The sequence below is a fragment of the Odontomachus brunneus genome, unplaced genomic scaffold (assembly GCF_010583005.1).
Source record: "Odontomachus brunneus isolate Ranch 3 - 2012 unplaced genomic scaffold, Obru_v1 Obru_scaffold_032, whole genome shotgun sequence".
Lineage (NCBI taxonomy): Eukaryota > Metazoa > Arthropoda > Insecta > Hymenoptera > Formicidae > Odontomachus > Odontomachus brunneus.
The window spans coordinates 1,610,697-1,620,696 of NW_022639482.1; the positions used below are offsets into that span (position 1 = coordinate 1,610,697).

The following is a 10,000-nucleotide window of genomic DNA, read 5'->3' on the forward strand; positions in this document are numbered from 1 at the left end:
ATATATATATATATATATATATATATATATATATATATGCACGATTTTGTACATACGTATGTGTATAAATACTGATCATACTTAATGTGGGTTGTACCTAAAAATGTTATAGAAGGTCACGACAACTGCATGTTGGATTTCTTAAGTAATGACTTTAAATATTCATGTATTCTGTTTATTAAATCTCCACTTCTCTCATCGTATCTCTCGTATTCCCTTCTTTTCGGTGAGTATTTCTAAGATATGCATACCGTGATAGCATAATATCCGAGAAAACACATGTTTAACGTACATCCTATAATTTCCACGACAGATAAAATAAGGAAAAATTCACACCTTGTTAAAAAAATACAAAGTAGAAAGGCAGGAGCCAATCGCGCTGCTGCTCAAGTGATAGTTGACATTTTCTGCTTTTCTATTTGCATAATTTCATTTCATGTGAGATTAAATAATTAAGTAACATTTATTCGCAACTAATCAATCGATATATCGATCTATGCTACAATTTGCACGTTTTGGAGATATTTTACGAAGTTAATGTGCGTAACATGTTCAAGTAAGTAATAAATGTCTTAACCACCTATCGGTTAGAAGGAGAGACGACACGTAAATTATTTGACCGTTAATATATTTAATAATGCTATTGTGTAACTTACGTCACCAATAGTACTGAGAGACAACTTACAAAATAATTTCCGGCAGTAAGTTTGACGAACAAATTAGACATTGCGATTATTAATACGAGGGCAATACGAGGCCTACTTTCCTGATAGTCAATGCCAATCGATTATATACGATACCTCGCCGATCTTTTTGCACTGTTTACAAGATTACTTTTCTCATTTCGGAATTTTATTTGAAAGAATAATTTCAACCATAAGAAGTTACTAAAGAAAGTACTTCAAAGTAGGAAATAATGTTTTAATTACTCTAAATTGTGCATTAATTTATACATAAAAAGTTTATATCAGTGCAGAAGACCGCTTTGACTGTAAGCACTCTGCCTGTTTCGCAATAAGTTCGCCAATGTAACAGAATATGAAGAAATTGAACGTGAGAGATATAAGCAGAATAACGTATGTTACGCGAGTGACAGTGTCTATATGTTCCCATTCCTGCAACGTAAATGTCCTTATATTTCAAATATACTAAGCACATGAATCATGTGCACGCGCGGCTCGCGCGTCAATCTACAATATTATTCGAAACAAAACGCTGCGCTTTGCAGTACGTACTTTTCGCACAGTATGCATACCGTGATAGTACAATATCCGAGAAAACACATGTTTGACGTATATCCTACATCCTTCCCATGACAGATATTTCGGGCAATACCTTGTCCGTTAGCGATATGAAACTGGAAGACAAGTGCCATTGTAACGCGCAGGAGGAATTTGATTCAAAGATGCTATTTCTTTGGAACAGTAATCGCAAGCATAATTAATATAATTATAAAAATAACAATAACAAGCACATTATAAATAATGAATAATACACACCTTAGCAAAAAAAGTACAAAGCAGATATATCGCAATCAATTTGAACTTGCGCTGTTAGTTAGGTAGTAGTTCGCAGTTTCTGTTTTCTTACCAGCACGAGTCCTGATTGACTTTCGCCTTTCTGCTTTTTCGCTAATGTATGAACTCTTCTTAAGAACTATCGACACAGAAATTCCGCAAAGGACTCACCGTAAGACGTGCTGCTGCACAATTATCGCCAGTCTATCGCTACCGTAAAAATCTTCCTGACTGTCCACCAATGCTCAATCTAATTCATCAGGAATTCATCGTCTCCAAACGTGTATCGCGAACACCGCCACCAAACTGCAAGCACCGGTCATGATAGAATGAGCAATAAAGCCCGACACACATTGCAACCAGAAGATCTCGCTAATGAGGCTGTATCGTACGTCGACGACAACTCTGGGTACATGAGCGGCCGATACGTCAGGACAGCGATCATGTAACTTTTCCCCTAGAGCGGAAACGTGAAAAGTGAAAAGTTTCACGTGAACTCGTGATCACTAAATTCGGCGAAGCGTAGAAACGTGAAACTTTTCACGTGAACTTGTTAGCCATGAAATGTGCTTGCGGAAAAGTGAAAATCTAGTGATATGATGAATATATTATGCTACTGCTGTGATTAGATACAGGAAACATAACAGTCCTAAGGTTATAGCGATGTTTTTAAGGTTGTATGTTCTATAGCCGATGGATACAGCTGATTTGGCCGATATTGAAATCATATAGGAACCATGTTTAGTGATTCGTGCTTTTCAAGCATAAAGTTATTTGATTACGTGAACAATGAAAAATGTCACGTGAAATCGATAGAGCGAAAAGTGAAAAGTATAAAGTTCTGCTCGAAGTTACGTGATCGCTGTCCAGATTCCCGTCAGGTTCCGTGATCTTGCCGTTACTAAAAGGCATAACGAGGTAATAGAACATAACCCCGCATATGAAGAACGCGCAAATTGCTACGAGGCGACGGCCGAATTTTGCGTTTCTGATTATGGATACTCCTATCATTGTAATGACATGTATTTATCCAATTGTCTTCGATATGCTCAATGATTCTGCGAATGTCATCTTCACGGCAAATGAGCGAGAAGTATTTGATGACGGTCATGAGACAGAAATTCAACGGTCCCGAGAACTTCAAATTATTGTACATGTCTTTGACTTTGAATGCAGCGAACATGACTCAGGGGATAATGAAGCCAATCATACTAGTGCAAGTTACGTTTATCAACGTGTACACGAATCTTTCTGCCCACGAAATTTCGGCTGATTGCGGCCAGGTGCTAATTGGCTTCAGTATCCAGCGATTCAGCTGGATACCCAGCAGCATGTCCTCCTTGTCATCATAGACGGTAGCGATGGGATTCGATTTCCGAGATATAGATGTTTTGCGCGATCTCGTCAGGTATTGACGAGATCGCGCAAAAGCTTGGACGCAGAATGCCTAATGTCGCGACTGTGCTGTAACTAGTTTCTTCAAGTTACTATTCCGCAATAACTTCTCTACCAGGATAGAAACGATAAAACGCTCGATAGGACGAAAAGGGGAAACTTTGTAGACGTAGCGACTTCCGTAAGAGAAAATCTATGCCGTTTCTACGTATCTCGTTTCTGGTGCATTATTTTCTGCTCATAAGTTATGACTGCACGGTTCAAGTTCTTTGTGGAAGTATTTTCTGCGACTAATCGGAAAGGATTGCAAGAATTTCCTTATTTGCCTATATTACGCGATATGTTATATGGTGATGTACAATTTTGTACATTACCGTATAATATACACGTGTGTAAATATATATGTTATACATAAAATACATGTGATTAAAATGGTCTACCCGTTGTATTTTTCTCTAGGAAATCGTATTTAAATATAATATATAGAAAGTACTTTTTTATGCATATATAATATTAATATATATATTAATTATATGTTAATATGTAATATTAATATATTAATATATAGTATTAATATACATAATAATATACATAATATTAATATATAATATTACATACATACTTAACGTTAATATATTAATATATATGAAACATATATTAATTCTTTTTGATGTTGTTTTACATCTTGAAGCATTAATTATTTATTAATGTACAAGTTCATAACAACAATAAAAATGACATATCTTGTACAAGTATTAGATGATATTATGCGGTAGCGCTACAAAGTGACAAGTTCTATTTGAGAATAATATCGGCTCACAGATCAAACAGTGCAATGATATTATATACTTCTACTATTTAATTCAAAATATAATTATAATTTGATAATGAGACATACTAATACGTTATGTTACTGCTGAACCTTGTAAAACTTTGCATTGTTCGACGAGTAATATTTTTTAATGAAGCTATATCTCCTCAAGTCGTAAATGTTCGTAGCATGTTCAAATAAGCAACAGAAGACTTTATAACCTGTTTTTGGAGATAATATTACGTTACTATAATAGATTACGCTTTAACCCTTATGGCAATACTCAAAATTTTCACGTTAGATGAAAATCCCGGCCTACCCAAGTACTCATTATAAAATTTCATTGTATAAGTAGAAAAAGGGTCGCTATTAGTCCTTCTAACATACTTTCTCGATTTCTTCTAACAACAGTAAGTATGACAATCAATGTTTCTCCCCTTTCCCTTATATATTTGATGCGGCATAGTGGAATAAAAGTAACTTTTGGGACTAATGATTGTTTTTAATTTATTCGTTATAAATTGCTTTATAGCACACTCGTGCGAATCTTTATAATTGAAATTTGAAATAATGCGGATCCACGACATTTGTAAAAAATATAAAATTTCTAGAATATTATTAACTATAGTTATTCTTACGAACTTACGTAAAATTGTTGAAATTATGTGGATTCGGGATCAATTGGCGATATTTCAGTAGAAATTACTGAAATTTTTTAAAAGAAATTGGGATACTCGGGTATCCGGGTATTGACATAATGGTTAATCAACAGTATTTATTTCAATTGCCCAATGTGCTGATATTTTATTTTATTATAAAAATAATTTTATAACTTTGCATTTTTATTATTTTGTACTTTGAAATATTTTAAACATATGAAAATTATATACATGTGCAACAAAATATTAATATCAGCTGTGGTATTATAATCATAATATGTCGATATAATACTCACGTCTCCGAAGCTACTAATGGACAAATCAATAATATTTCCAGCGGTAAGTTTGGTGGTCGCGTTGGACATACAAATGATCAAGATAATGGCGTGACTTTTTCTCCCAGGTAGCCGATACCAATCGATCATGTATGAGCTCTCACGTACTTTCATGGTCTGTTACAAGATTTGTTTTACAATTCTGTTATAGGCAACTATCGTTTTAGATTATCAATAGAAAATTGTTTTAGATTATTTCATATCTATTATTTGAAAAAAAAATAGTGCAATAGTACGGAAGTACCTGTTCCGCTAAAAGTTCTCCTATATAACAAAATATGAATATATTGAATGTAAGCGAGATGAGTAATATCAAATACGTTAGGCCACTAACAGGTTGCTTAAAATCCCATTCCTACAATAATATAAAATATATGTTTAATATGAAATATATGTAATTCGTAAATAGATAACAAGAAAAATATTAGTGGTGCCAATTATCTAGGTATCTTGATATTTAGGTACTATTTAAATATCCAAGTTTTTAGGGTATTTCCGATTGTTTCTCAAATTTACTTGAGTACACAAATTCCGTAATTACAAATATTTTAATATAATTCCTTAGAAAAATGAGAGATAAATCAATAATAGATGACAAATGGATTCGAGTATTAGTCGCGATTTCTTGTTCAAGTACCCGAGTATTTAGTTATTATTTCATATAATACCCAAGTACGCAGATATAGAAAGCATAGGCAACATTTGCAAATATGCAATTCGTGTTTCTATATACGTTCGTGATATATTATTCAAATACACATGTCACGAATTTACTATCAAATAGAGATATGTACCATCATACAATAATACCCAAGGAAACATATGTTTAACGTACATCCCACAACCTCCACCAAAGATATTTCGTGCAGTAATTCTTCGCTTAACGATATGAAGCTAAAACACGGAGAATAAACTTTAAACACATTTCCTCTTTATAAAGCATCTATTCGCAAAGCAAATTCTATTTGCTTAAATGTACAAATTTCCCTTAATATCAAATTTATTATAATAATGAATATTGTCACAAAAAGGATACAATGTATTCTTTTGATACTCCAAAATTATAGACGAATGGTATGTGCACAACATTTACTTACTTCAAAATGCGTACATGCAGTTGAATAATATTCGCCAATCTCTCATCTACAGTGTCATTGACACCTTCTCGGCCGTCAACCAGATGGTTCAACCAGGACATTAGCACCTGCAGTTGACCGCAAGCGTGCATTGCGAGGAGAGCTACCAGGCTACATGCCGCCACCGTGATATTATGGGTGACAATACCACATAGCAGATGGATGAAACCGAAAATCTCGTTGATGGGACTTCGTCGGGTGTCAATAATTACTTTGGGGACCGGGAACACCAGTCGTCGATATGTCAGATTGCTGTTCTCGTCAACGATCTTGGCACGAGTTAGCGGCACAGCCACGTAATAGAACAGAACGCTGCCATACATAAAGACACAGCAGATGACCACCAACCGGCGACTGTAGTTCGCGTTCTCTAGCATGATTTTCCGATCCTCCGCGTACTTCACGTTTTTCCAGTCAGTTTTAATATATTCGATGCACCTGCGAAAATCGCTCTCGCGTAAAATCAGAGCGCAATATTTTATTACTGCCATCATAAAGAAACTGAGCGCGCTGCCGAGCTTTAGTTGATTGTAAAAATCCTTGATTTCCAATACGATGTACATGCTGCAGGGGATTAGGATCATAGCCATTATCGTGTAGCAGATTAAGTTCAGTAGCCTGCACCACAATGTTTCGATCCAAGAATGATTTACGGACAAGGGCCACGTACCGATTAATTTCTGAATCCACATATTCAGTTGTATGCTGACCAGCAGGTCGTTTTTGTAATATTGGTTATGAAGCCGTTTACGGGCACCAGAATAATGGGATAAACTTCCCATTGTCGCGGTACGAATGGTCGATGCGCACTGATAGTCGCTCGAACTCGCGCTTGTCCTCGCCGCGATGTACGCTTGCGCTACTTTCCAGATTTTCCATGAAGAAAAGAATAGTCAACGCAGAACAAGCTCGCGAGCAGCGAGCATTTGTCGGGGAAGTTTGCGTAATTACTTGAGTGAAGGGTACATGAAGTTACGGGAGTCGTTTCCTGGTTGTCTTATAATAGCTACCGCGTTGGCAAACACGAAGGAGACGACTAAAAAATAAGGATATATTTAGATCGCATCGTGGTTTAGAAAATCATGAAAGAAGAAAAAATTATGCGTAGTCTGGCGACTGCGCGATTTGGTCTTTATAGCATGTTTAGTTAAAAGGTGAATATCTTTCAAAGTTGAAATGTGAAAATGAATTCGAAGTGGTTAGTGGAATAGGCTGTAACAATATGATTTAAAGTTTATGACATTTAATACGTAATTAAATTTGGAGTTATGTTTCTTACTCGTAAACAGATATGGATGTTCGGTATATAAGGTGAGAATATGTGAGACGTAAAGACTGAATATGCAATATCTACGCACGACTGAATTGAATTTGCATAAATGATATTTACAATCTTAAATGAAGAATATTATCCTATAAAACATAATAAAAATTCTTAGTACAAATCGTAGTTTGTATAATTATACAGTAACTGTTCGGAGCAAATTTAAATATGCCATCGCGGTTCTGACGACCTAAAAATTAAATATAAGTTACATATATAAAAGATATTGATACTTCAATGTTATTTTGATTGAATACTTTGTTATAAAATTTTTATTCACTATGATTATGTTGCAGACGAGAAATATAGTTACTTACTGCACTGAAACTGCTGAAAGAGAGATCCATAAATTTACTCGCTCTGATCTTTGTAGGATATTTAGCCATGGCAATCACAAAGATGAGGTAACGAGCTCTTTTACTAGGTAAGCAATACCAATCGACGGTGCAGCAAGTAGTGCTTAATTTGTCTCCCTGTTACGTAAAATCCAACAAAATTTTAATAAATCTCATCTCTCTGGATTAATAAATCTCATTTCATATTATTTTTATTATTCTTCAGTTGTTTATATTTTTCCGGCTACGTGTTTGACACATTTGCAAACTTACGTATCCTACCTGAGTATTTAAAATCTCTCCAATGTAACATAATATAAAAATATTGAAGGTAAATGATACTAGCATTATAGCATACGTCAACGTAGATATTGCATCATTTCGTTCCCATCCCTAAAATGCGTTATTATTTCAGAAAAATATTCATAAAAATATGTAAGGCATATACATTGCGAAATATTCTTTCTGCGTACCGTTATCACGTAATATCCTAAAAGACATAATATTAAAGTGCATCCGATAATTTCAATAAAACACATTTCTCCTACGATATCTTGTATTTGATGCAAAAATCTATAATTATAATACAATTTTATAAATTTCAATGTAATTTTTGTTGCTTTAAAATTTAATAAAATCGTAATAAAATGTAAAAAATAAATAGTATTTCAACTAAATAAGTAGGAGTTGTGTAATAAGTTATGTAAAACATGTCGTTGAAATTAATAAAATATTTTCATTAAGAAAAAATCTATAATATTTTCAGCTACTCACTTACGTATCCTAACATGATGTACGATGAACGTCGCTAATCTCCGAGTGGCGACGTGATCCTTCCACAACTGATTGTCACTTGCCAAATTCTCCAGCCAGCTGATCAGCATCTCGAGTTGTCCGCAGACATGCATGGTGAGCAATGCAGTAACCCCACAGACACTCGCTGTTATGATGTAAATGACGACACCGGCCATACATTGAACAGAGAACACGATTTCATAGGCCGGGCTCTGCTGCGGATCGAAGAAAATATAATAATTTCCTTGCACCAAAGGTCTAATCGTGAGGTTCTCGTTGACGACGATGTTGCCCCTGGCTATTGGCTGAATCAAACGGTAAGTGAAGCCGCTGGTGAACAAGAACAACGTGGCAGTGATGAGAATGATACGTCCTGTTTTAGCCTTGTCTAGCATAATCTTGCGGTCGTTTACATCCTTAACGTTTCGCCAATCCTCTTCAATGTGCCTCAAGCATTCCCTGATACGATCCTCCTGGTAGATCAGCGAACAGTACATAAAAGACACCATGGTGTAAAAACAAAATGCGCCGAACATCTTCAGCCTGGCCTTGAACGTATCCATAATCAGTAACATGTATAGCACCCACGGTATCAGATTAAAGGACAGTAGGAAACAACACACGCAGTTAAGAAATCTCTTCATCAGTCTCTTCCGGTGCCAGGATCGCTCTAAGATTGGCCACACGCCGATCAGTCCCAGAATCATTCGGTGAATCTGCACGGTATATCTGATATCATCCTTGTAATTAGAGTTGCGTAGATCTGCGTGCTTAATCATCGCGTTTGGGGAGCGAATGTGATGAAACCGAATTTTATGAACAGAAACTTACTCACGAAACGGTCGCGCAAGTGCAACTAACAGACGAAACGTCTATAAAACTTGCCGATTGCATTATGTACACTCTTGCGTCTGCGTGAATGGCTCACCCACCGCAGCTCAGTTACAGCACAAGTAAAAGTTTGGTACCATTGATTGCACGTGCGGTTGTAATTTTTTGTAAGATAATTACAGGGTAAGATCGATTCGCGCAGGATAGTCTTTAGCACTTTTACGAGTGGGTCAGTTTGTGTCAGATCATAGAGATATATCGAGTACAACAAAGTTATAGTACGCGAATTGTTAATGAAGTGAATGACAAACTTAATGCCGGAATATTTAATTTCATAAAATAATTTATTCCAAATAAATTAGCAAGTAATGGCTTGGTAAAAATGTCACAAAAATGTTCAAAATCTAGATTCTCGCGAAATATCTTATTATTGATAAAGGTGATAAACTAAAATTGGGATAGAGAATATTTGTTATATTATTCATTTGTGCTGAGTATCGGTTGCGGATTAGTGTTTGAATATAATCTTATTAAATAAACCATATATGAAAGATATCGTCTCACCGAAGATGCAGATCAAATAAATTTTCTGAGCAAATTAAAGTATGCCATTGATGTTCTGACAATCTACGAAAAAACAAAACGAACTGTCAATTTGCTACTGTCAAACGAGAAAAATAGATTTCTATACTCACATTACTGAACGTGGGTAAAGACATTTCTATCAGCCTGCCTGCTGAGATTTTCATGGGAATATTGGAAATCGCTATTATCAGGATTAAACCGCGAGCCTTCTTATACGGAAGACGATACCAACTCATCGTAGATATCACCAACGCAACTTCTATACTCTGTTACGATT

At 35.3% G+C, this 10,000-nt stretch overlaps 3 protein-coding genes and 1 pseudogene across 3 annotated transcripts in view; all 4 read right to left on the minus strand.

Moving 5' to 3' along the window:
• Window positions 1-526: 526 nt before the first annotated feature.
• LOC116843433 lies at window positions 527-3,283 on the minus strand (annotated as a pseudogene).
• Window positions 3,284-3,890: 607 nt separating this feature from the next.
• LOC116843380 lies at window positions 3,891-6,636 on the minus strand. The gene is made up of 5 exons (XM_032813767.1): window positions 5,815-6,636; window positions 5,512-5,611; window positions 4,962-5,072; window positions 4,679-4,834; window positions 3,891-3,944 (listed from the first exon to the last, which is right to left on the minus strand). Exons 1-5 carry the CDS (start codon window positions 6,633-6,635, stop codon window positions 3,891-3,893), a joined length of 1,242 nt encoding a protein of 413 aa, XP_032669658.1. The 5' UTR covers window position 6,636.
• Window positions 6,637-7,192: 556 nt separating this feature from the next.
• On the minus strand, window positions 7,193-9,086 carry LOC116843434 (odorant receptor 85c-like). Its single transcript, XM_032813820.1, has 5 exons — window positions 8,287-9,086; window positions 7,986-8,085; window positions 7,795-7,905; window positions 7,495-7,650; window positions 7,193-7,367 (listed from the first exon to the last, which is right to left on the minus strand). Exons 1-5 carry the CDS (start codon window positions 9,084-9,086, stop codon window positions 7,314-7,316), a joined length of 1,221 nt encoding a protein of 406 aa, XP_032669711.1. The 3' UTR covers window positions 7,193-7,313.
• A 291-nt stretch (window positions 9,087-9,377) lies between these two features.
• LOC116843385 (odorant receptor 13a-like) overlaps window positions 9,378-10,000 on the minus strand; it is a 6,781-nt gene continuing 6,158 nt past the window's right edge. Inside the window, exons 4-5 of the mRNA XM_032813771.1 lie at window positions 9,834-9,989; window positions 9,378-9,765 (exon numbers count right to left, since the gene is read on the minus strand). Of these exons, the coding sequence (XP_032669662.1) occupies window positions 9,715-9,765; window positions 9,834-9,989 (207 nt within the window). The 3' untranslated portion in view covers window positions 9,378-9,714. The remainder of the gene's footprint in view (window positions 9,766-9,833; window positions 9,990-10,000) is intronic.

Coding starts and splice junctions, on each gene's coding strand:
- LOC116843380 (XM_032813767.1), bottom strand. CDS start 6,635: ATGGGAAGTTTATCCCATTATTCTGGTGCCCGTAAACGGCTTCATAAC. Junction 5,612..5,814: donor CTGCATGTACGCATTTTGAA/GTAAGTAAATGT, acceptor TCCGTGTTTTAG/CTTCATATCGTTAAGCGAAG. Junction 5,073..5,511: donor TTGGGTATTATTGTATGATG/GTACATATCTCT, acceptor ATATTATTGTAG/GAATGGGATTTTAAGCAACC.
- LOC116843434 (XM_032813820.1), bottom strand. CDS start 9,086: ATGATTAAGCACGCAGATCTACGCAACTCTAATTACAAGGATGATATC. Junction 7,651..7,794: donor GAGAGATTTTAAATACTCAG/GTAGGATACGTA, acceptor TTTACGTAACAG/GGAGACAAATTAAGCACTAC. Junction 7,368..7,494: donor CTTTCAGCAGTTTCAGTGCA/GTAAGTAACTAT, acceptor TTTAATTTTTAG/GTCGTCAGAACCGCGATGGC.